Source organism: Opisthorchis viverrini, assembly GCF_000715545.1.
Source record: "Opisthorchis viverrini unplaced genomic scaffold opera_v5_322, whole genome shotgun sequence".
NCBI classification, from domain to species: Eukaryota; Metazoa; Platyhelminthes; class Trematoda; order Opisthorchiida; family Opisthorchiidae; genus Opisthorchis; species Opisthorchis viverrini.
This window is the reverse complement of record NW_008751975.1, coordinates 438,820-466,514: the sequence shown is the minus strand read 5'-3', so window position 1 is coordinate 466,514 and position 27,695 is coordinate 438,820. Positions and strand designations below refer to the sequence as shown.

Below are 27,695 nucleotides of genomic sequence, written 5' to 3'. Positions count from 1 at the left end.
GAAATCACGGTGAAGACGATTACTAATATCATGAATAGCTTGTACAGCTTTTGGCACACGAAGAATAGAATCAGAAAAAATATTGATGCAGCAGTAATAGAAATCAGTCCGACGATGTTGAATGCAAGCGAGGCTTGCATCTTTGAACTGTGTTTTGCCCCTGAAATATGGCAAACGAAGGGAATCCTCAAAAGACACACACTTATATCAGGTGTTAGTTGCATGAAGTTATCCAAACTTTCATTCACAATCAACGGTTAAACTAGGTAATTACGAGGTAATTATCGCAAGGGAAAACTTGTAGGATACTACGGAAGGCAATTTGTTCCTGTAGGTTAAAATAATAACGCACTTGTTACTCTGTTTCCATCTTTCTGGAGAAAATACGACAGTCCTGCTCAAGATTTCTAAGGTCGATATGGGAACTCAAAATTGATAAGACTTTACTGAATGGAGGAGCCCGAAGAAGCAAACTCAACTAGCCATAAAGCTTAATTTAAAAAAGCTTTCTGGGGTTGATACAAACGGTTTCTCAAAGTGATGTCCGATGAACCTATGTTTGGGGATATATTGTGCTCTTCTTGTACTAACCCCTCCATTATGCTCATTTCCAATGTACTCTGACTTTTTTGCATGGTTAGTCAATACTTTTTTGCTCTTTAGTGCACCCGAAACGTGACTGCCTTGACATGGATTAAAATGTTAACCATCCACTTATAACCTTATGTGTGTACTGATAAAATTTAGCAGTGGTTGAATTTTGGGAGTTTCCGTTTATCACCATTATAGGTGACAAACATTCTTGGTCACACACTGGTCGGAACTATACTCGGAACGGGTGGCATGGATAAAAATTTCTTGAATATTTAACAGAAGTATGTGGTGAACACGATTATCTCATTCAAGAGGTTTAATATTTCTAATGACAAATTTCTTGGGCAACAAAAGCATGAGGGATTCAACTAAAAAATATGAAAGAACTAGACTGTCGGGTCATCTGCAAACAGGTTTGTATTTGGTAGTTACGCCAACTTTCCAGTAGCCATCGTCTGCTTTGGTTAACCGACATCAGCTGATGGACGATTCTACAGTAGTCGGATTACGAGTTGAACCAATCTGTGCCAAAGACCCTAAAACCTTGTTGATGCCCTGATTAAGTACTATCAATCCATCAGCAACTAGGTTCAGTTTCTTAGCTTATGTACAATAATAACGCTGTGTTCCACAAACCCGGGCCAATGATCATGTTGTAATTTCATGGCCGCGACTTGGGCGCAACCAAAACTTTGCTGTGAAGCTAACTTTCTGTGCTTTAATAATTCTTGCCTATTTTGCGCTAAGGTTATGCTTGTGATCTAGCAAACCACTTTTGTAACTGAAGTGGTTGCGTGACCCAATGTGAAAAGTGATCAGACACAACTGCAGTGAAAAGTGGTGCTCCAAGCCAAACACAAGTGTCGAAATGCGCTAGTATCCAAAAATAACACTAGGGTATCAACCAATACAATCTATTCCCAGGTGACTACACATCTTTTTGTGCATTTGAAGTGACAAGTTTAGTGAAGGTTCAGTGTTATCATCTTGACATAACACATGCTACTCATAACGTCACTGAAAAATTTTCGACACCTCACTGTTGATTTCTCCCTCTTGCGACTTAGTAGAAAACACACTCTTCATGTTCCCATCAAACAAGGGTACAAAATGAACAAAAAGTTACAAACAACTGAAGGTATGCATACGAAACTCAAATGAATTTCTCAAGCATAGTGCAGTTCAGCTGAATGTGCTGCATATAGATTGCATAGGTTTATTTGGAACGGTATGTGGGATACCACACATTTTCCTGGTGGCTGCCTAAATCTCGAACAATCATTTCCGGTTGTATCCTCCTTTGAACTATTCGAGTGTGGGCATTTCTAGAGTCTGCTTATTGAGTTTGCTTAATGAAAATATCTCGAATCTCATGCCAACTGGAACATCAGGAAATCAAGATAATTATAAAGGAGACATTCAAACCTCACCTTAACACTGATGTCATTTGTAACTAAGTGTATTTCACCAAGATAAATAGCATTTTAAATCGGTGTTTCTGGAATGTACCAAGACAAGGACAAATTATGATGCAAAAATGGTTCAAAAATATTTCACTGGAACTTTCTTTGCCTTATTTTCCATTGAAAAACAAAAGTAATATCAATTTAGTTAACAGCTAATCACGGCCAGAGATTTTCAACTGTATTCGTGGTTCCACTGAATATCAGTAGAAAAGTTACCTGGACTGGATGTAACGGTGCCTCTGGAGACAGATAAACCGATTTGGCAGGACCCGAATGCTTCATACTTCTAATTCGCGACGTTACCATACCTAGGCACTCACGACCAGGGTTAATGTCAGCATGTCGTCACTGTCGTAACTTGAACAAAGCTGCTACGTAGCCAGAAAGGAATCTCAGATGCAGTGATTCTGGCTCCATACTCTCCTTGAACTCATGCAATAAAACACGACGAAAATCACAGTGAAAGAACCAGATACAGAGGCAAAAGGCATTCATAGTAGAAAGTGCGCGTAAAATATCAAACAGCATAGTAGTTCGATTGGCCATACGAATACAGTGCAACAATGATGATAACCAGTTTATCAAAAGATGTACACCAATCGTCATTCCAATAATCCTGATATTTCCAAATGTCCAAAGCATCTAGTTCTGCGCTCCTCATACATCTAAATTCCACAATATCAGCATTTTTCTCCTGCTACCCCTATTAGTGATCTTGTATTCCGACAAGTTTTGAGTGCAGTTAAATGTATATTTTAACTGCCTGAGGTGTGAGCACTTCCTGATGACTCATCTCCACGTTGAAGCCATATTTTTATCCATCCGGGCTGGCATCGTATGATTGGTGAGGAGGATAGCTGAATAGGAGTGCCCTACATAATAATACTGATAGCTCGGTTTTTGTTCCACACAAACTTTTAATTTGATTTCCAGCGATTAGACGTCAAGAACCGTGTGAAATCTGATTGAAATCACTGACTGAACCATCATCCAGGCCTAAAACAGGCTACTACTGACCCCCTTCATACGCTTCTATGTGTTCCAGCTTCTACTCTCCCTACACTGATTTAAATACTTTCTTCGCATTTCCAGCACTGGGATTTGACCACTTTGCTTGCGGTGCATTGCGCTCAGCCGCAGCTTCTGTGCGTCCGAATTCAATAACACCCCCAAACCTCGAAAGCTAGTCTACTTAGCTTCGCCTAGATTTTGCTCATCGAAACAGGCAGAACAATAAGCTGCTGTTGCTCGTACTTTGGATTCTCTATGTATTGGTTCATAGTATCTGTAAGAGTCTAGGATAGAGGACGTAAGTACTGCAATCGAACTGACTGCGACCCACTCTCTTTCAGATTCTGGTTATACACCTCTGGTGACGCGGAGAGCACCGAAGCTGAATATGTCGGTGCGGGTATTGTATGGAGAGGTTAAGCGGTAGCTTCTGTGCTCGACTGGATACCCGCTGACAGTAACTTATTCAAGTTTTTTGGCAACGTTCATTAAATAAGCTAATGTGAGGTCCATCGTTTTTTGTTTATTGTGTCTGCTTAAGCATCGACAGACCGTAGTTCTGAATCTGCAAGGAACATTTTCTGTAACTGCCTGGGTGTTTTACAACCGGCAAAGCGCTCGGACATCGTTGTGATTGCTGGTGAGTTGAACGCTCGTGTAGGTAGACCAAGAGCTGCTGAGGCCCAAATGAGTGTTCGTTTTATGTGAAACACGAGGCGCGCAAACAGCGGGCAGCCACTGTTTCAGATCTTTACCTAATACGGACTGTTCTTCTGCAGTGTCAGTTCACGGAACAGTAGAAAACGCGTGAGACCATGGTGCCCACCAAGCAAGTAGTCCTGAATCCAAATAGACCACAGCGCCACCAGTCAACGGTGTTGAAGGTCAGCCGGTGCGTGCAACTACTGGAATACCTATATCTGCTGGTGCCTTTCACAGCGCTTTTCAGGTGTGCGCAAAAAACATGCACTTCTTCCTTTCTCACACAGAAGCTCGCAGACTCAGACTCAAACAAACTTATCAAAACACCGGTCCCGCCAGAGCCTGCATGATGGAGCCGGCATGATGGCATATATTACCGGCCAGTGGAAAGGGATATCACAACTGATACTCATAGCCGGAAGTTGTGTGCGGCACAACCCAGTCAACCCTACCATGACACTGAATCTCTGATAGTGTCGTGGCTGTGCTGGAGGCCGGCGACAGACTCCTCATGGCTGCAACCATGCGGAGGCCGCCACAGCTGGTTGCAAGGTGGGTACCGCGTTATGTTTTAACTATTTTGCGCAGGCGCAAAGTGGACCAGCTATCAAATCTGATGCCAGCCAACCATGTACAAAGCGTCTGGTAACCAAAATGAAAGTCTAAAATGTAGGAGAAATCCCAAACCAATAATGGTCTGATTTTGTCCACCACATCTCAGCATTCTGCAGGAGAAGTTCGAATTCTGCCCATTCCAGACAACAACTTTTGTTCGACTATGAACAGCTTATGTAGAGCGGAATCGGAGAGGGCAGGATTTTAGCTCTGCCACTGTAAAGCTTTACATGGATTCACAAAAATTCCTGAAAAATTTAACGCCAGATTTATTGTTCATTAGCTGACGCACCATGTCTTACATAGTACTGAAACAACAAAATTCTCTAGATTTTGAGGGATTTTCAAGGCCTTCTTTCAAAGACGAGTACGAATATAAAAAATACAACGCCCAGTTGAGCTACATAGTAGAAGGTACTTACAACCAAAGTCTGTTATAGCCAGAGAGATGATTGATAGTACCATTGAAAGCAAGAGTGTGACCAACAGTATGACCTTCACGGGTGTGAAACCACCAGCCATGCTCCGGCGATAAACGTGGAAACAATGCAGGTACTGAGGAAGGCGTACAAGTAAAATATGTATTTCTCAGACAATCACTGGTTTGAACCAATCGTATTACTTTGTACCAAGGCGTTCGGGAGTGACCAAGCTTTTCAAGGTTACTTTGTCAAGGACGAACTGGTGGGAGGGGATTTAAATGAATTGATCTTGTAATCTCAAGCCTCCAAATTTTACTGTTCACTCTCTGCAGCTTTAGTAAGAGCAGGTTGACAATTTTCAGAAAGCTTTCACCTTAATCTTGATAGAATTATGGGTTATATTGCATGATTCTACCGATCCTGTGATAACTGTCTTACAGTCAATCTACATTCTGCTGACATGCTGCCGAATATATATAACGAGGTTGAAAGATCGAATTGAAACTGCAGTAAGTTGCATTCTTGGTTTGAACCTGAATGTCAAGCTACACCAGAGGTAGCTTTCAGAAATCCACTTAACTCATCGTAGTAAGGTTTGCCCGTTTATTTCTGCTCACTATATCTGTAAAAATTCAGGGGAATGAATGTCTCTGCTTCTTAATGCCATGCACTATAGTGCAGTAAATTAGGTTGTATACGTTTTTAAAGTAGGTTAGAAATAACGTCTGGAATCAGTTGAAACTGCTTTTCTGTGACCTCATGGAATTTTTATTATAGGTCGCCTCTACTTGAAAACACCTTCGTGGATAAGAAATTTCGAAGTGCAGGGATACGTATAAAGTAATTTTAGCAGAGAATTATTGCGGTTAGAGAAGCTAGACTTTGCTGAAAAGCCAAGGAGCACCATACAACTATTCCACCATTATTTGGAATCATCATCAGTGCGCAGCTCCGGTAACTACAGGGGTTTTTAACCCTACGCTTCCGGGCTAGTATTTTGAACATGATCACGGGTGGCTGATGACCAGTGTGATTCGCTCGCACTTGGACAGAATACAGCACCTTACTTAGTCACATGTTAACTGATTACTCGAGCAAAGACCTCCTAGATGAAAGTTTCACTTATCTAGTAAGCGTGTTGCTCCTCTTAGCTACATAAGGATTGTGTATTAGCCCGTAGGCTGAACTCTGAACTGAATATTCAAAGTACTCACATTAGTAGCTCTAAATGAGCTAAAACACCTGTTTCGCCATTCTGATGTCATGTCACTTCAACAGCATGAGAACGAAAAGCGTAGGATGCCATAATTTCTTGTGAAAGCCAGCGCAAATTTACGGTATTGTGTTGGTTTTTTCGCAGTCAGACTGATAACTCTTCATGACGGGACATTTAAAATTGTGTATAATGGGTTAACAGAATTTCAGTAGAGCACCTTATACTACCAAACTGCAAGGTCCAAGAAACTCGAATCGTATCCTACTGTAGAAAACCTGAGGAGTACGATCTACCAGGTTTTCTTCAATATGTACAAAATGTGACGATTTCGTGGCCCCACTGAGTGATCCCATGTCTTAGTGCCGAGTGTCGATCATATCTGCTTCCATGCTCATAAATTTACAGCATTCACATTATCCAAACGCTGATCCTTTCCCTCCCACGCAACTACTAACATGGTTGCTCACTACAATAACCTCTGCTTTTTCATCGTAATCTCGGCTGACTTATGCGTTGCAGCGCTCACACTAATCGTTTGACGCCTATGCATTCCTTTTTCGCTACTGTGCTTATATGCAGTAAAGAGATGCTCATTTCCGTTCCTTCGAGTACGTAGTTTTGTTCAATTCCAGTTTTACATCAACTCACAAACTGTTACCATAGAATAGCTAGACCGATGTGCTCGAACCGTAACAATTTGCATAGTTATTTTCCAATTTAGCACTGAGTAGTCCGGTTATCATTAGAATTCTTACAGATGACTTGAAAATTGCCTTTTTTTACATCTTTCTGTTTCCGAATAAATTTTTTGGGTTTAGTTGCGAATTCGGCTATTATCACATTCATTGCTTTAGCGACGGAATAGTTTATTCTTTATGTAAGGGTATACATCTACCCTACTGGTTTGGAGGATGATTCTGCAATACTCAGGAGTTATGCTGTACTTCGATGATGCTAATGGAGTGATCCTCTACTTTGTACGTTGCTTGTTGTTGATCAAACTCTTCATTCATACTACAATGTCCCAGAGGCTAATACTGAACTGCATTCAGATCAAAGCAGACGTGTCTTTTGATCGACAGTCTCACTAAAATGTTGTTATAATTTCACCAAACTCAGCAGTGATTTCAGTATCCGAATTTTCCGTGCCCCCTATCACCAACAAGCAATGCACATCTTACCATTAAAGCGGAGCTGAAATTTAGGTTTTCTTCACCACGCTGAGTCCTCCAGTTCGGTTTACTGACCTCAGTCTATTTCTTTGACTGCGATGGGTCACTGACTGTTATATTGGTTTCACATGGAAACGAATCTAAGAAGAATGGGTGCATGTTTATGTTTAGAATTTTCTTGGCTTTTCTCTTGTATACAGCCGACACTGAGTTTTATTTGCAAGTCAAGAAGAAATGGTTGACAAAAATGTGGATCATTGATGTGGTGCATACTGAAAGTGATATTGCGACTATTTGATAAAAACCTAACATCGTCAAACTTCACAATCGGTGCAGCTGTCTACTTCCCACTTTCCTCCCAGTCGATGAATACGTAAATAACAGCAGTGGCTAGTACGACTACCGTTACCCAAGTGGTTGCTAGCAGCCAAGATCCAGTGTTTGTCAAAACTGAATCAAAATATAGACCGGTGGAGATTGAAAAACAAAACACTGCAAAAAAGGGTAGAATATATATCGCGCATGAACAATTTTGTAATTTAAAGATGTAGCAACATCTAAAACTATCTTTGGTAATTCAGAATTCTGTATCAACCAATTTTTGCAAGTCATCTGATAACCTCAAACACATGTGAACGCAAACCTTTTATCTTTTTCGGGTCTGTCACTTTCTCTACTGAGCATAAGAATTAACTTATCATCTTATGCTGATATAAATAAAAGGTTTCTGCTTTAAATGTTGAGTCTGAAATGATTTTCCTCAAAGACGCGACCTCATCTGGTTATCTTCACATCGTCCTAACACTTAACACTGTCTTCCTGTTAGTCGCGTTCCGCAGAGGGGATTTAATTTTGTTTCCAAACTGTCACCATGGATCCATCTAATACAGCCTATTTCAAGTTTATTTGTATACGTAAGACCTATACGTAGGCCTAAGAAAACGACGATGCTTGGTGCTTTGGTCCACCACGTTAACAGTGACCTACGACTCTGTGGGTTCGTAGTGTACAGCTGCCAGTTGAAAAATATAATAAAACAGTTTCTGTGGCTTAGGCCACTACGATAACGTAAATGTTTGTAAGTTCTCAGTTGTCATGAATCCTGTTGCAAGAAACGCATGTGAGGAACACCCTCAGTCCGTTGAAAAGTTTGGACCAGTTTATAGCACACATGAAAATTCTTTAGGTGTCTGTTTACCATTGGACATTAGAATCGTTTTCAATTTGAACATATGTTCAGCGATGGGTAAATTATAGAGTTCATCAAATATATTTCTATCTTTGTAACGGTTTCAAGGTATCTGCGTTGGAGTAAGGTTTTAAGTAATCCCGATTTTGGCGTCCATTCTGGCCTTCTGTCTTAGAACAAAGACATCTTTTCAAAGATTTAGGCGTTTTAATTTGGGTTTTGTACAAACTTATGAATAATGTGTCATTTTCCACAGTTGACAATTTTGTTGAAAACAGACAATCTGTGCAGCCAAAACTATCAACCAACGCTCAGTATCCAGCGTAAATACATGTATCACAGAGATTTAAGTTGTAGCACTGGCACACTTGGAGTTAACTCACAAGATATTGATCTGATGTCTAGAGCAAAGCACACATGTGACCTGAAGGATATTGTGTGGCAAATATACTCATTTGCAAATCAATCAGGTTTCCACACGAGACTCAAATAAATCTCTCATAGCTTCAACTGAATGTGCTGCACAGAAGCTTTCACATGCTTCAATAGGTGCAACATCCGACGTATCGCAGTTGGTTTTCATAAGTGAAAATCACAAAGTGTTCGGCGGTAGTAATTTTCTTTATGAAATGTTGCGTGGCCTTTTGTTTGTTCTCCGAGCAAAGAACGTTTGTTAAAAACTCTCCTTCACAAAACGGGGAGACGAAATCACCACAGTGGTGACTGTGATCCCAGAGAAAATGTTCTTTGGGATCTTTATTAATAAACTAGGATTTGGCCAAATATGGTGACAACGACTACTTTCAAAGATTGTATTGTCCCCAGCAACTTCAGTTGGTGCACAAGAATGTAGAAGGTTGAAATTCCACAAACATGCGCAACTAAATGAACCCACACTTTTTCGATGGATCATACGGTTCATGGTTGGTTGAGTTGTGATAACACTGTGAGTGAGGCTTATCTGCACTGGGATGTCGTATGCTATTAAGGAGAGAGGCCTTCTTTATGGTGTCGCAAGATGTAGGATGGAAATGACTATTCTTAAACAAAAGAAGTGACAGGCATTATTGTAGTTACAGGTTCACGTACTTATGTATACTTAACGGTTTACTTATGTACACCGTTAATTGTTTGGCTAGCAAGGTAAAATATCTTAGTGTCGGCTGTCCACCACGTTGGAAAAAGAGAGATAAAGGGTAATCGCCCCACTGGCTGTGAAAAACCAGGTGCTTTAACAGAGGGGACACACGCAGCAGTGTGTATTTTGTTTTCCATCTGGTGAAAATCTTTGAAACAGGTTTAAAGCTCGGTAGAAACGTGAACGCCAACTGTGATTGTTAGTTTAGTCTGCAATTTGGTGCATATTCCGAACGATTAAAGTTATCGGTCACAAGCGATCTTCTTGCTAGGCATTCTTAAGATATGTAGCATGAAATATAAAACGTTGCAGTAAAAGTTCATCAGTCACGATTGTATGCAAACTTTTAGGCCATAGATGCATCCATCGCTCAATGAATGGTCAAAAGCCGAAAATATTTGCAAGCGTTCCAGGCATCTGTTACATATGCAAGATGTTCGCTTGACGGGATCATCAATGAGTTGAATCACAAATCTTAAAAATTTTGCCAGATTTCTCGAAACTTTCGTAAACCTTGGGTCATGCACAGTCTAAAATTTTGAAGATTGCTGGATTTGACCTTTAATATATACATGTTCTACAAATTTCGTTCTTTTGTACTTTATGTGCTTAAACCAATAGCTCAATCCTTTTCATTCATTCAGAATTTCCGCCGATTTGGATGGTTGTATGCAGTGTGGATCTTAACGACTTGTCCGAGTATGTTTGGCCACAGAACAGGCATTGCTCCACTTTCCACACTGCCAACGTACAGAAGGCGGTTACCGAGTACACAATTGTTCCTAACTTCGAAAACCAGCATTTTCAGAGTTTTCTACATATGTCAGATCATCGGATCACATGCTGTAGGCTACCTGACTGGGAGGCGCACGCACCGTCGAGTGATCCTTTCCACGTACACCACTACACCTTTGACCCGCTGTTGGTAACACATTACAAACTGTTATTAAAAACACGGAAAGCTGTTTCCAGAATGTTGGAGTACGGCGATTGAGGATGTGAATAAAATGTATGGTGGCATATCAGGATGCTTCCATTTTTTCCAGAGTATATATCTTGGCTTGATCGCAGCTTGGATAAAGAATGAGCTTTCACTACATTAGTTGCAGCATCTAAATTTGACACAACTTTTGGGGCCATACTTGAAGCAATATGTACCGCTTCTCAAGGTTCCCTTGAGAAATGGTTTTTCCATGGTAATTCCATAGGGTTTCTCCAAGATGCCACATTTTGCTGTGAAGGGTTATGTTTTTTTCCCATAAATGTTTGTTTTGACTGATCCGTTTTCGTTTACTTCCACCAAACCTGAAATCAATGAAGTTTCAACAGTCTATTCAGGACTCCATCAACCGTCGGTCATCGTTAAGAAAACTTACGAAGAATAAAGGTGAGCCTGCATGCATGAGGTTGATGACATGAGGTTGATCACAACTGCACAACCTGATTTCAAGTGCGTTATGCACAGAAAATTTATGGTGACACACTGAAAATCATGCCAAAGGAAAAATGAAGCCGTCTTTTGCTGCATATTCATTTCAAGTAGTTCCTCATAAACAAGCAATTTGGCTGAATTCAGTCAAGTCACTTGTAAAAACCAAAGAAGTGCACATACAAGGATATCTGGAGAGTTGGTACGTGACCACATGCATTTGAATGAACTCGCACAAACAACAGAACCACGTGATCTGTAAAACTACAGCTGAAGGGTCCATCCAGATCATAGAAAGAAGATGCCTGTATGGTGGCGTGGCCGTCCATATGTGCATGATTTCATCTGTATCTGTTCAACGGCAACGTCTAACTGACGAGAATTAATCTGGACGAAACCCGCAATGGATTACTTCCATAGAAGGGAGGAGTTCCACTTGAAAGATGAGGCCGTCTTGTGCTGAATCGATTGTGCAGCCGGATAAATGATTGGTGAATGCCAGTTCATTTTGGAGTATAATGAAAACAGAAGAAAGGAACATCATTAACCAGCGACTGACAGTCAACTTCCTAACAGTGTTGGACGTCTGTATCCGACCACACAGAAACCACGTAGATGCATACACTTCGCGCGCTTGCTTAATGTCGAGGTAAAGATCGCAAACTTTGCAACCAGAACGTTATGCCCTCAAATCCTTCTACCTGGTGAATGCTAATCGGAAGAAAACGCGTGCTCGATCGTTTTTTCAGGATTGACAATCCAATCTCCGTTACTTATCGGAATTTGGGTATGTTCTTCAGTGAAGTCCGGCATTTGGTATGAAAGGATACCCAACAGGGATTTCTTCTTGTGAACAAGCTTGCTGCATACCGAATGATATGTTGCGAATGTATGGTTGTTTCGCCTTTATTGAAAATCACCAGCAGTGACCATCTCAGGAAACATTCAAACTCTCAAATTGTCTGTTGCAGCTTGGAGACGACTCTGTGCGGTCACCAGTAACCGATCAGTAGTGTATTTGACTCATAGATAGAATATAGCACGGCATATACTTCAACCACGGAATTCACATCATCTGGTCACGCAACGACTGGTTTTCGGATGGCTACCACTCAGAAATGGTTAACACAGATTGCGAATTGCTCATTACCTTGATTTTATTCTAAATTTTCGGTATTTCGTATATGATTTGACTTTCCTATCTTTTTTGCATGATTGGAATTTGAATTCGATATGAATAACATGAGAAGGTTGCTCAAATTTTCAGAGAGCACACTACATATTTCAGCCTGTTTGAGGCTCAAATTAAAGAAGAGACTGAATAATCATCTACAGTAATCGAGCTTTTCTTGAACGCATGGCAGATTGAGTGACTAAGTACACTTCTGAACCTTATTAACCTGTTGGGAGAACACAGGGTGTCCGTGGTGGTAACATCACCTAACGCATCACCTTATAATTGTATGTGCCTATCTTACTCATTTAGATATAACGGGACATGGTAAGCGCAGTACAAAAGGTATCTTTTTAATTTCTCACTAGCTACAGTTCCAAATGCCTGCAATTATGAACTGAAAGGATTCACTATAATGAAGAGAAAATAAAAGGGACAACAATGTGTCAATGGAAAATGGTTGACCAACACTTAGGGAGTACAGTGAGGCTGTATGTTAACAAATTGCAGCAACTATTAGTTTGGAAACTAAAGAATTTGGGGCAAAAGTACACATGAGCAAATGCAGTTTCCAACATATACCGAAATGTGTTTTTTCTACCAATCAGTTCCAACCTAATAGAAGGTTAACGACTACCCTTTCTCATGATTCCTTCATTTCCTAAAAAATTTCAGATTGGCGATATTACATAAGTGAGGCATCAGTATTGTCCAATGAGACCAATCGAGTGATTTCGTGGTCAAAATTACGAGTAACCAAGTAAGCATCAGGGTGGTACGTTCAGCAAATCATTGATGGTCACTTGTGTATATACTTTGCCACACACACTGAAGCAGATCCCTGAAAGGATTTCATTCTCGATAGCATGGAACCTTATCATTATCCGTCCGTGGGATAGAGTTATTATCCTATCAAGTCACACGTGTTTATTCACTCCCGCCGGGTCGATCGGCACTAAGCGAAACTGAGACGTCATGATACCCAATTGAGTGGGTATGGCACAAGAATTCGTTACCATTGAATGAGCTGTTCTGGATGAACGTAAGGTTGAGTTAAGTGAAGAAGATCATGAAATAGATCAAAAAATGTGATTCCTGTACACACAAGAGAATAAGGCAACCACCGATGCCTCTGGCTGGCTAACTGGTAGAATACAACTTTCTAAATGGCACGAACAAAAAATGTGTACAGTAATATTCAGTTATAATGCCTAATTGCTGAGATTACACTTAGTATCGAGTGTTGTCCTGACCTATATCATGGTTAGAATTGAAACACAGCTACATCATTTCTCCCGATAGGGATTTATCTTACGAAATCCGACATAGCACATAACAAGCGTGCATCTGATTTGATAAACCTTTGTTTTCAGCATCTACCATGTAAATTATTATGCAATCGCTCGCTCCTTACACAAAACATGGGATATCGAGAAACATTTCCGATATTGTCGTTATCAAACCAAACACTAGGTCTGGCATCGTAAGTGTGCAATCGCAGCTGTACGAAAGAAATTCAGGGTCAGTATCTTAAACCAACATGATGCTCCAAAATCTCACGCATACAGAGTATACTTCATTATCATTAATTGGAATAAATTCTGGAAGTTAGGATCAATAGGGATTATATCGCTCTGCAAAAAAATATACTGTTAAAACTTACAATGATGTTTATGTAAGCTTTCTAAAGACCAGAATCCGTGTGTTCTTCCATGCCCAAATGTACACATGTACACATTAGCTTATCTTGATGTAGCTTTTTAATTATAGAGCGCCACCGTATCCAGATACGGCATTACGGCAAATAAACATCGACATTTTAAAAATAAGGATATTTCGAAAAATTTACGTTGTCCCTGAATACTGTCACATTTTTATGAGCTGCCGTTCAGTGTTCCAAAAGACATCTAGTGAAATTAGGGAAGAAATATTCAAATGATTTCTTCATAATAAGCAGTATGAAAAAATGCATGCCAAAACGTCCAAAGAATTTGGGTGCGCTCAAAGTAGATTGACAAAATTCAGGTTAGAGAAAAGATAGGGAAAGCTAAGAACATCACTGACTTGCCCATACTCAATTTATCGAGCGTTTAGTTGAAGGAAACCCATAACCATCCAGTCAGTTATAATTTTCGAGACTTGACAACAAAACAGGCAGATTAATGAAGCTGCATCTGAAAGGCTTCTAATGTAAGACCGTCCTTTTTCATGGGCCTGTCTCTTACTTTGTTTCCGAGATAAATCAGCTGAGTAAAATTTGCGAATAAAAAGCCAATGGACGCCGGTCTGTTTGATCAACGAGGCTGCATGGGTGACAGTGAAGGAATGTATCACACACGTCACGTTTCCTGCGTGGGTTTTTGTGCCTATACCATCTTGACCTAAATGGTTCACTCAAAGTTATAGCGTTCGTCAAATGAATGCACACAAACCGCTCATTGTTAGAACGCAGATGCGAACGGTCTTGAATTTCTCACGTAAACATGAACATATGTCTGACTTTTTACTTTATTTTATTACATTGCTGAAGGCTGAAGGTGTGACCTTGACAAATAGACAGCCATCGGACTAAACAAAGCTCTTCAACCACGTGCTTTGGGAATTTCTTCTAAACCAAATACTTGCGCAATTTTTTCTTCATGTTGCCTAACTAAACTTCACCTATCTAACTAAACCGCAGAAGCATGGCAAACAAATGCAACGTAAGAAAATTTAAATCCGTCCACATTTCTAAACTCGAAAATAATATTCATCGTTCCCCCTGCACTGGATTTGATACGTTAGCAAAGTTGAGTCCACGAACCCGGAATATAGCAATTACGATTTAAAAGTTTACTTTTTGAGGGCTTTATGTTGTAGTTCTTGTTAATTTGTGAGCACTGGTTCACTACAATCTGTGCAACTATTCACGGTCAATTGAAGTTGTATAACTACTACACCTAATGCATATCGTTACATTTCAGCAGCAATCTGAACACTTCTGACACTTTTACTTTTTTAGTTTAGGGAGCTTCACCTTGTTTACCACAGTGTCTTCGCCATATGAATTTCACCGTTTAAGTCAGTCAGAGGGAACGATGGAAAAGCAAAAAGCAGAATGACTTAGGGTTGGTCACTGATGCATTAGCAGATGGATGTGGCATAGTGTTCCTCATTTCCCGTATTTTGGAAATTAGCTCAGAGACGGTCTCTAGGATAATCGTAAGATACGAGAAATCGCAGCCAACTTTCATGTCACTGCGAGTGATTCACAATCAATATACATATATATTATAGCTTTTTGCGAGTCTGTATATAGAATACAAAAATTCACTAAAAGCCGAATGAGACTGGCCGCCTACCAAGGTTTTTTTGCAGCAGCTTGCCTCCTCTTTTAGTCACGTGTCTAGTGTGCCGCCTCCTGGCTCCTTTGTTTCATCTGAATGTGGAGGGGATGTTTGGATCCATTCCAATGGTAGTATTTCTAAGCATATTCGTAATACCGAACTACAGTGAACTATCACGCAAAATGTTCTCAGGATTGCCCTTAAATGCAACAGTCTATCGTGCTGAAAAGATTCTAGGTAGACTATTGTAAGAAACATCCCGAAGCTTCACAGTCCTCATCATAAATATGAAAATGAACACTTAAACATTTATGTACAATATTCCATAGTACCCCGGTAGGTCTCCTCACAATGGGACGGTTTTTATCATCGCTTGGCGACAGGTCATTCAATCACTTATGTGGAGACCATTAAATTCAGGAAGAAACTTTTTTTATTGGCTCCGTAACCAAACATACTCACTTCAAAGTGCAATTCTCCGTCCATACCATAGTCTGAATCTGCGTTCCGTAGTGCAACCTATCGTAATTCTTTTCTCTATGTATGGCCAGGGTCATTTTGGGTGGTACTACATCCGGCTCGCAATCGTCATACTGATTCTTGCATCTTGGACGCATTTATTTGTCCATTTTTGGTAGGCCCTCTGACAAATGTTTCGCACAACTAAAATTTTGTGCGCGACGAAATCAGCATCAAGTCATTCCACCGAATTTAGTTGAACTTGATGCGACATTAGTGTACCCTTAGGAGTACAAATGGCCTAAATTCTGCAAGATATCTATGAGTTCGTGAGATATAGTTGGATGGATGCCACGAACCTATGAGCGTGAATATACATATCTTAGAGATGCCCTGGGTTATATAGTGTTTCGTTCGGAGTACCGACAAGTTATAGTAGACTAAATGTAGCTGAAGCCACCAAAATAAGCTTTAATCAACTCTGAAACCCTAGTTATCGGTTATCTCCGGAAGACTGAATAGACAGATGCTGATCTGTTTGCTTAGCTGCGTAATTTGGGGCGAAAATTTGACCAGCTCAGCGAACAGAGGTACTTAGTACTACTATTATGCCTATGATTACACATAACGACCAAATCTTGCCAGTCCGCAATGGTCCACAGAAGGGTGCACGTTTGTGCCATAGAGGAGATAAAAAGCCCCTGGCTTGTGTTTATTGAAAGATCCCCATAAGCGGGCTACCGCACACTTGGCTGACAGAATGTTTTCTTGAGGATAATCAGCAGAATAACTTAAGAGTACTGTACGCAGTGAGACGAAATTACTGGCTTCTAGGCTAGTAGAAAGGCGTTGACGTCAGCTTTTTTCTACTATGCCGATACACGCATTCGTCCGCTTTTTTGGGCAGGCTAAGTTTTGACTATCTCATGAGACTTCCCAGTAACCCTTAGAAATGTTGGGTTTAACGCCACTGTGACTCATCCCTCGCCTTGATATCATCCACAGATTCTCGGCAGGGAAGCGGATGTTTGTGGGCAGATCATTATTGGAGGTTCGGACAGTTAGGGGAAGAGTATACATCCATGCAGAACGCTGATGGGAGCATCTCTTTGTGATGACATACGCCCTTTGACTCTTTATGAAACTTGTCTTACAAACGGAAAATCCGAGTTCTGACGTTTATGACCACTGGAGGTTCCGTGTCCACTCATTTCAGTTAAATTTCTGAAAATTTTCTCACAGCAATACTGAAGTCAACGAACCTTACATCCACTGCTTTGGTTCTGAATCTCCGGTATGTGGCCATCAGCAGTTTAGTTAGGTAAGAGCAATCATAACAAAATCTATGTTGCAACCCAGTCCAGTACGGTCACTTTTGAAGCGGCGGATACTCCACAGCTTTGACTACCCTATTGAAACGCAAAAAGGTTTTTCAACGTTAAGACTTCAGTGCTCTTTGAACCAAGGTTACTGATAACTTGACTGTTGGGCGGACTGATGTGGTAACGTTTGAGTGCTAGTCACGTTGAATAAAGAGCGCTTACAGGAGAATAAAATTTAGTAATCCAAATTATTTTAGATAAAGAAGTCCCCATCAAGCAAGCTCGACAGGATTAATGAACAAAAAGTTTTGTCCGACGCCTACTACTCCCACGGCAATCCACAAAGCTGAGAAAAGGAACACTCCATCATCAGGGGCGGAACCAAACCGACAACCGGCTCCAATACAGTAGGAAATCACTGTGAAAACAAACAGGAACAAAAACAAACATACAGTGAATTAAAAGCAAAGTGAAACTGCGCACCATAGTAATAGGTGAGCATTTCTGGATGAATCAAACCTACTGATAGATTCCGATTCTGTCTCAAGGTTATCCTTGTGAGACAACTTGTAAATACCGCGGGGATACATCTTTCCATAGCATTTCGTGACATTGCTGTAAACCTACTACTGTTGTGGACTAACATTGAAAAGGAGAAATAGGAAAATAATTCTTATTGATAGGATACTTATCGGCGGAAATTCACTCTACTTAGCGTTGGAAAATGCAGGTGTCAGTGTGTTTCGTATTCGGAGCACGAGAACTCCGAAAATTAGGGACACAGTAACGTCAAAGCATGTCGAGATTTTATATTCTACCAGACGTATCTGAAGAGAAACTTCAAGTGCATCATAAATAAAGTGCAACTAGATGTAAAAATGCCAAGCATTCTCTAAATTCTAGATTCTGTGGTGCCTGTTGTCTTGTCTTTTGCGAGGCAAATTTTACCAGTAAGACGATCACTCATGATTTATCTTGTTGTACAAAGGCATACGAGAATAGAGCTCAGTCCAAACACAGTCATACAACATTGCTATTTTCTGGATCAGCTTGACTGCGGTGTTTAATGTACGTAAGCTGGACTGGGTGGCGTACCAAACTCCTTAATTATGTACCTATTAAATACCGATAGTAGTGTTGTGCTGGAGCTCCACCTGCCAATCAGATCTTTTTCCTGATTCCACTGCACATATATTTTGTCATATTGTATTTAGGGTGGCCAATTTTGGTTATTTCGCAGGACGAACCAAATCAATTTTAATTGACAACCTCTTCATCATTATTATGGTAAGAAAATTACAATGAATAATCTTATTTTGGGGGGTAATCTCTATGCTATGCATTCAGCCCACGAAACCGCTTCCCCTAGTTGTGGATCATTATTTGAATCATCCGGTTACGATCCTCCCCAGGCTTTAAGGAAGGTACTCAACCACTGGGCTCACTGATGCCGCATTATAGCTGTGTTGAAAAAAGCTGGGATTGCCCTACTGTGTTAATTAGAATTTAGCTAGTTACACCCCACCAAGGACATCCTTGCCACAAACAGTTGATGAATAACAGGGTTATAACGCTTCGGCTAACTTGGCTTAGTTCTATCCAGCATCAATGAAATCCATTCATTTTAAATATCAGAATCATAATAGCCGGGTAGAATTTTCCAGTAGAGCTGCTGCTGTCTACAGAGTTGCTCACAGAGAATGATTTTGATATATAGATATACGTTTTGAATCCTTCTTAGCTTAAACTTCCTGCTAAGTCCCTTCTATGTCAACCTAGTCTCATGCCCCAAAGATTCGATTATTGCGAGCTATCTTTAATCGATGGTTTCCTCATGTTGTGAATAGACTAGCATTATAAAGATGCCGTGAGACTTTCTAGACGTAGAAAAGCAAGCTTGAATCAGCAGGGACAATTTAACTCATGTTGCGTAATCAATCTGTCTTCAAGGTAGTAATGTGAAAGCAGTAGCTTAGTTTGTTCAGTCACGTGCCGCCTTTATAGGGGTAATGTATAGCGTCTTACGTAATACAGTTTCACTCGTCAACCAACTTACATATAAGAGCATTTACTGAATAAGACTTAATTGGAAGCTTTGCTCCCAATCACTGTACTCGAAATTCATTGGGAACTTTTATTATAGAGTCACTTAATTTGGAACGCCACACAGCGCCTATCTATCAGGCCGAAACGTAGCCTGGAAATGACCTCAGACAGCCCACTCCACGCACGTCCAAATCAGTTCTGCTAACTAGACAACGACCGGGAATTTCCATCACGCGAGCATCCTATCCATTCGACTCACGTAGCTTAATTAGTCAGTGTCGACTGGTCGGGCTGCAATGAAGATCACCCATGATGTTCCGAAAGTTGAGCGTCGCACTTCCGACCCTGGTTTTGTTAGTCATTCTGTCATTCAACCAACAGTGAACCATATGATGAAGCAAAGTTTTTAAAGAAGTCTAACAAACAGAAGACTGAAAATGCGGTGCCACTGACCTGGATGTAACTGATGAACATACGGGAACCAAATTCAGCAAGTCCAGTCATCATAAGAAAGACAAGACTCAAGTGTAACTCTGACGCTTTAGAAAACTACCTTCGAGTGACGAATACGGAGACGTACCCCAAGTTCCGGGCTAAACCAGCAAGAATATTTTGATAAATGGTGAACCAACAGCTGCACAAACAACAGTTCATTTTAATATGTTCCAACTCCAACTGTTTAGTGTTGAAGGTCGACGTCTTCTACACATATACTGCTATCTTCTTTAATGGTACTTTGTCCGTGGAGATTATTGCCTACTGTATCATTTTATTATTTAGAAAAACAAGTTTGGGCTGATGATCAGTATTTTTTACGACAAAAAACCGGCAACCTAATATAGTTGTTTCATGCTTTTATCTCTTTTTCGATTATTTATACCATTCAGTCAATATTCTTACCTCTGTTGCTTCCAATATTAGTGAACCTTGCGGTTTCCTGGGGCTCATTTAGTCATTACCGAATGCACTTTTTGCAGAAATGCAAAAAACACTCCCAGAGTTTGCTGCAATAGCTATCGGACACGACTACAAGAGTGTGCGTCTACACAGAATTCAGGTAGAATGAGATACGTTCTAATGTAAATGTACTTAAGAAACCTTATCCAATCAAGGAAGGATTTAAATAGTCACTTTTCAGTGGCCGCCTATCTTCGTTGTTTGTAAGAGCAGCAAATTGCTGCTAAATGCTCAGCGTCACTCGTCATCTCACCCAGGGTTAAAGTTTGGTCAGAAAGTTATGATCATGCCACAATTCCTTTCATCATCAATTAGTTAATTCTACTGCAGTTTGTTATTGCGCCACAGAGATCCACTTATTACGTGCAGGCATTTTGTATCGCATCTGAAAAGGTACGGGCAACTAGCCTCACACGCATTTGGTAGCAAAATTTAACAACACTGACTACGGTTTTCCTGGTAGTGCAATGAGATTCAGGAAAATATTTATTGGTTTCACCGTATATTTGAAGCCATTCTACGTTGAAAAACCGAAAACTTGCAAGGCTAGTATGTTGAATATTAATCGATAAGCGAAAAATAAACACACACTAAAGACTTACTGCAGACTCTAATTAGCAAATGAAACATCTCCATTTCTTAGAAGAGACCAAAGAATCTCAGTTTGAATTCACATATATCCGGTCGACTTAATCTATTACATGAATGCCGTTAGCTCCTGGGTCAAAAGAAAAATTATGTTTCTATTTCCTTGAATGTCTAGCTCCGTTTAATACCGCGAAATAGCGGCCGAATAACCATGCTCTAGGACCCACAGTAGGCTTCAAATAATCCCCTCTTTTTTCCCCTCTTCCAGAGGTCTATCGAAATTCTTTTCGAGATAAAATTGTTGTGGTCGTATGAAGCTAAGAAAAGGCTTTGATGATAAGTTATGTGATACAAACTTGCGGCGTGTTCGTAACATAGTCCTTTGCAAGATAAGTGAAACAAACTATCAGCCGGGATCTACGACGAGGGGTACGTGTTAAGTACACGAACATTCATACAATATTTCGGGTGCATAGTAGTTCAGAATATAGTGGTTTAACTCTATACCTGTAATTTTTGCTTGAATGTATGCACTGAATACTATACCATTGCCTGGTATGAATGGGGCTTTATCTGTGCATCTAGAGTTAACGGCATTTGACTTGAGTCGATCGTTCGTAATACTCTCTTTAGGCTTCGGTTGTTCAGGTGCATTTCCACAACAAGAAAACTGAATACTTACCAAGGATAAGACGCCAGACCACAAAACTGCGATTTTTTTGTTTGTGAATTCGGTGCAGACCATATGGGTCCTATTATTCGACAACTTTACCAAGGAATGACTGACTTGAGGCGAAACTCACAAAGCCGGATAAGCGGCACACACAGTGAGATCATTACTAACAAATACGAATCACTCCACTTTATTCAGGATGGATCTAGTTGGATCCTTCGACGTGATTTATGCTGCCACCGGAATCGCTTGCCACGAACGGGAATGCACGCTGGCAGATTTACCAGTTTTCTGCCAACAGAATATGTTACAGCTACTAAAACGGAATTTTGCAAAACAGGAATAAGATTATCTCTGGATACTACGTCACCAAAAAAGAGGATTCCTCTGGCTGGCTCTGGAATTCGTTCGCAATGTGGACTCCTAGGATTGAAAAAATAACTTTTCGGTGAATCTTGCTGCTCACCAGAGAAAAGCTTCAAACAAGGAGAATATTTCTTGATATTTCATCGCCCTTCAGATGAAATGCATGCTACAGTGGCCTGCCGCCTTATTGAGATTTGAAAATTCTTGCCTCAAGCGGAAAGGTAGATTTTCTTACATTTGGTTCTAGGACGACAGTGGGGATCGCACACCGATAATATCCAGAAGAACATCCGGGTTTCCATTCTGGTTAATGTCTGAATAAACCGCTTTTCACTCCCATTGGATGCTGAAATCTCATTAAAATCAATGAAACACAGGGGCAGTTTGATATAGTCCAAGTTCCAAGTACGTAAGTACAAAGTTTGGACAAAAGAGGATGCTTCGCAAGGGTGCTGAAAAACGAGGGTTATCGAATGTAGTGAGTATTATGGTCTTTGCACCGAGATAACAGTGTAAGTCCCTTCCACCAGAATCTTGGCCGTTTGAACATAGATGCTGTGCATGAGATCTAAGGATATTCATGCCTCTTTTACAGTTCTAGACAAGTGTCGCATTGATGCAGTGAGCTTTTGTGCTGTCATCACAGGCAAACCCATTCTGAAGCAAGCAAATTTGGATTGAACTTCATGGGGGACCAAAAGACTTTGTATTATCTGACGATATAATAACAGACCGATTCTTTGGCACAATGACTCTAAAACTATCTCAAGTTTTGTTCATACAATAACAAGGCGATTGAGTGTTTGTAATTCACACCCATTTAATAATTGCATAGTAAATGCACTTAGATAAGAAGCAAGTAACTGACTGCACACGAATGTATAGTAGGGCATTGGTTTGTATCCAATTTTATGGCTTTGCTCACCTTTGTGGCATAAGGTACAGAGAGCCAGCAGAAAGTCTGTCGTTACTCCTGCGTTTAAAAGTGGTATCAGCTTTTAGGTGGGATGTTATCTGTAGTTCCGAGCATCTGTTTCATCAGTAGTAAATAGCAGTGGTTTCTGGCATGATTTTGTCGGTTCCGTAAGGTTAAATATATTTTGTCAAATAGTTCAAGGCTGTCTGGTGCTAAAAACGCCTTTTGCAATTCGGAAATATGAGAAACTTTGGGACTTCTTGTCATTCCTTTGGATGAATGAGCCTAGTCCATCTCTGATGATACCGTCCGTGGAGAGAAAACCTCAATATTTCCATGCCGTACGTGACTAGAAGCTGATATTTAAGCTTTTCAAGTAATTTTTGCCATACCTTTGCCGTTGCAAAATTCAGGGTTGTTTCCTCTTATTTTTTGTTCTGTGAACCAAAGCACTAATTTTGGACATTCGCAACGTGGCAAACGGTGGCATGCTTCGTGGAATGACATTTGAGTTATGCTTGCGGAGGTAAAAATTTAACAAGTCACATTAAGCCTGATGGATCGTTTGAGTCTCTTGTTGCCTGTAAGAACAGTGAACTCCTATACGCTTACCCGACTGTTGATCTTTGAGCCGGCTGTCATTAAAAATTGCGCTGGTCCATTTCTTTTTTGTCGAATTTCGTCTGCTTGGTCCTGTCTTAAGACCGGCTTTTCCTCGTTAGGTTGTACTGAAAAGTTCCCTGGTTGTTTCCAAAAAGTTAGACTTAAAAAAACTGGGGCAGTAAAACGTTTTGCCCTGTTATAAAAACGCTGAAATTCGTAGACGAAGAAAGCTAATATAACGGCAAAGTAGACGTGCCACTCTTTTGGTAAAATGGCTCTACATTCAAATATCCAGAAGAGGTAACCTTGTACTTGAAGATTTTCTAGTCTTCGAGGCATTCCAGAGGAAAATGATTAATGCTTCAGAAAGAAAATTAGAGATTGGTCAACTTTGCTTCGACACTGGTGACCAGTAGAATAGAAACAGGGATCCATAAAATCGCACCTATTATATTGGTGCTAAGAAGAATTAGGTTATTGAAAATATCATTTGAACTAACAATTTATGAGAAATCTAGCTAAAAATGCCTTTTTTCTGGGATGGGTCTTTTGACTACTACCCTACCGATGCATAGAAAACCAAAAAAGAACTAATTGTGTGGTTCGCAATTCCTGTTATAAAAGTGGGGTGGACATAAGAGTAGGTAGTCACGTGCTCCTTTGAATTAGGCAGATGTCATCAGAAAACCGCGACCAAAGCTGAGGTAACGGCAAACTACTGCTTTTTCCCTGTTGTTAATAGCCACTTTTGTTTGACATTCTGTATTTTATTGTATGCTATCCACAACATTCAGCAGAAGGGGAGCCGCCTAAAAGTATGCTTCTGGAGATAGGTAAGTATTCCGCGCAAAGACTTGGATCACTCCAGTTTTAACTGCTTCGCTAGAATAGCCGAGCATTTTGACTGCCCCAGAAAATGGATAGTCACAAAAAAGCGTACTCCGTGTGTACGCATCAACTACCCTTTCGATGCTAGGGTTATGTTCGCAGTCTGGTCTCGTCACCTTACTGCGCTAGCACCTATGAGAAGAATTGGTGGAAGCAATACATAGCGAAGTAGAATATTCCTGCTAGTATTATACAGAGTGATTATTGTGCTTCTTCGTGCTCCATGAAGAAGGACTTACTGGGCTACGATATGCAGAAGCCAGCGCTGTCTCCGTTGACACACTAACCTTTTGAGCATTCTGCGTCACGGAAAAGGCTTTGTGACACTTTGATCCACACCATTCAGAGCGCCAGAGTTTGGCGAACCATTTTCTCTTTCATTTCCGTCATTGGGCTGAATTTATAATGTGGCCATAGTATGATCCAGTATTCATTCATGAGGTCACGAGTATGCGAGTGTTATCATTGAAAAACAGTTGAACTAACCGATCAAAGTCATAAATTGTGCGTAACCTCCGATATTTTCATCGCAGGTGACCTGCTTCTTCGAATAAATAGCGGATGCCTTTGGGTTTTTACCAAAGGCTTCGACGTTAAACCTTTACACCGTCCTAAGTTTTGGTGAAGTTGGGTAATCCATTGTGGAGTCTATATATTTACAGAAACAGTTTCATTTTACTGAATGTGAATCACTATCACCAACTGAAATATACAGTGTAGCGGAAGCTTTCAGCCAGGTTTCAGGGGTTGTAAAATACATGCTAAACCGGAATTCTGTTGAACACTGCAGGGTCTGCACATTTGTCTGAAATGTGACAGGGATCTAAAAGAGTTTCCAGGTTGGCTTTGGTTAGACTGTAGGATATTCGCCAAGAGTGTTTGAGAGTTTGAGTCTGGCTCTTTTTTAAACAACGTTTGAGACTACGGATTTTGATGGTTACAGTCTCGGCTATAGCAAACAAAAGCCGTTGTATGGTCTCAGGAATCTGAGCAGAAACGGAATAAGTACAAGAAAGCTGATTATTTTGTGATCTGCTAGCAAAGAAAATGTTTTATGTGATCATTACGCGTGTTTGTACATTATGTAGAGTATCAAATTTGTTGACCGTGTGAACGATATATGAGCAAAATAAAAACACGACTTACACCCACAGCAGCCCAGTGCAAACGTTGCGATAACAACAGCCTTCTTATCATCCAGTTTTCGGATCCATATTATGACATATAAAATGAACGCGATTAGATTAAACGATATTCCAAATGCTGTTGATGTAATCTGACAGATTTGTCGACTAGTAAACTCTCCCTTTGAAGCTGCAAAAGTATTGGAACAGAAATAGTTGCGTCAACTAACGAGGTCAAATAACTTGTTCGCTGACATACATGACAAGAACTTTCACACTTACACCGTAGAGCTTTCATTTCAGCATAAGATACGATTGCTAGTCCAATGGCTCCAAACATGGTGAAGAGCCAGGTAATTCTCAAAAATATCCCCTTTTGCAGAGCCATATAAAATGTGTGCACTCTTTTGGAAGTCAACGAGCTCAGTCCCGTCCATATATATAAATATCTGAACGTCAGGGAAACATCGTTTTCCTAAATAGCAAACTAGTCAAAAGTCTGCTGAAAATGCATAAGCTCTTGAGGGACACGCAAGTGTTGCATGTGTCAGTAGAACACCAGCTCGTATATGATTGGTGATATGTCTGTCCATCTTCATGAATTAAGAAAGCAAATGCGTGGGAATATTATTTTTAGCAATTGGCGTTTCTACCAAGATTTTGATGTGATTTATGGTGCATTCCATTTGACCACTTGTCCTGTTATTCCGTGTATGAAATAAGTTGTTTCTTTACATCGGCAAAAATAAAAAGAAGCCAGACTTGATTTTACAGTGCAATTAATTTTGCTTCCTCCGCCCATTTTGTGTGGTGAAAAGGACACGCGTTTAAATGCATAAGTGTTCGTTACGCATGGTGAAGAACTGGGAGCAAGTTATTTACTCCCTAATGCTCGTAGAGAATGATTTTTTCGGAGCGAAAATTTTCCACTGTTATGTTCCGTCGGACGCTGCGTCAGGAATGCTGTCCGTGTCCATTCAATCACCAGTTGACTAACTGCCAACGTTATTCACTGATGATCACGCGGATTTTTGCTAGACGCTTAATGACTGTTTTGAAATTTGGGCCATCAAAACCGCAGCTTTCCGTAACACTGCCTTTGCGTCAACACTTTTTTGTCATTCTAAGGCTTTTGTATCAAATGGTAATTCAATCTTTGCTTCCGAAGACATGTTAGTAGTTATTGGTGGTCGATACTACTTAAGAAATCTTTGGGTATACTTGTCCGGGACAGCATAACAGGGCTCAGTCAGCTAAGGGGGTGCACCTGTCTGATTCGCGACTGAAAAGAACTAATTTTAGACAAATCCCCGTACCCATGAAATCATACTTAAAAACAAAATGTGAAAGCGAATGTATCAGTTCGAAGCTGCACTTGATTCCTTTTTCCCATGATGTACCAAGCAAGATATTCTATCGAGGCAGACAAACAATTTGAATGCCACAGCATTGTGCTGATTCCATGGGGCATAAGTTCTAACCGAGGTGCACGAATGAAGCTGAGGCGAATATTATCAAACTTACTTTGTCAGCCTGATATAATGCTACAGAATCACTACACTGCAAAACCCATTACCAGGGGTAGGACTTAAATCATTTCCCAATGAATCCGGTCTCACCGGGTTGTGGTTAATCATGATCCTTTCAGTACGACTAGCACACTGAGGAAAGACGGATTGTGAAGGCAGTCATGAAGTTTAAAGATTGTGTCTAACATGTCTGCATCTTGATTCTAGGAGAATAATGTTTTAACTCTTCTTCTGGTCTATCTAGTTTGTAACTCGCAATAAACAGGCTGTACTTCCTTCCTTCCGGTCAAACCCTTCCCTTGTCCGTTGCTGGTTACTGCGTCTACCTCATAAACTCGACGTGTTTTTGTAATCCCTCATTACCTTTTAACCCTTGACTTGTCGAACCGATTTGGCCGACCATCTTTTACCCGCGCTTTTCAACCACTTTGCGTTACCTCGTGTTGTGCCCAGGCGTGCGTCGCAAACTAAGATCAATTAACCATCTTTTTTGGGCTTTCTTTGGACTTGCACTACTTTGTGCAACAGTTTAGACGGGAAACCCCATAATTTGAGGTTCGTGCTCCTTTTATTACGTATTTTATAAATATAGTAAAGCATATTTTGATAAATCTCATGAATCCACAATTTTTGGCTTGTGATTTTGCGCTTCACTCAAGTGGGTTTTCTCGAATACTTCGAATTATTCTACACAGGCTATTGACTAGTAAGATACTATACAATGAGCGATGACTTAATTCCTAGGATAGACTATTTTTCAAAGCTCTGGT

General features: G+C 40.4%; 1 protein-coding gene across 1 annotated transcript; it reads right to left on the bottom strand.

Annotated features, from left to right (window-relative positions):
- On the bottom strand, positions 1–25,892 carry T265_15002 (hypothetical protein; the record flags this gene model as incomplete). The annotated part of the gene is made up of 4 exons (XM_009176156.1): positions 1–160; positions 17,536–17,653; positions 25,419–25,586; positions 25,679–25,892. Coding segments are annotated over 4 exons (552 nt in total), but the record flags the coding sequence as incomplete, so codon positions are not given.
- Positions 25,893–27,695: the final 1,803 nt, after the last annotated feature.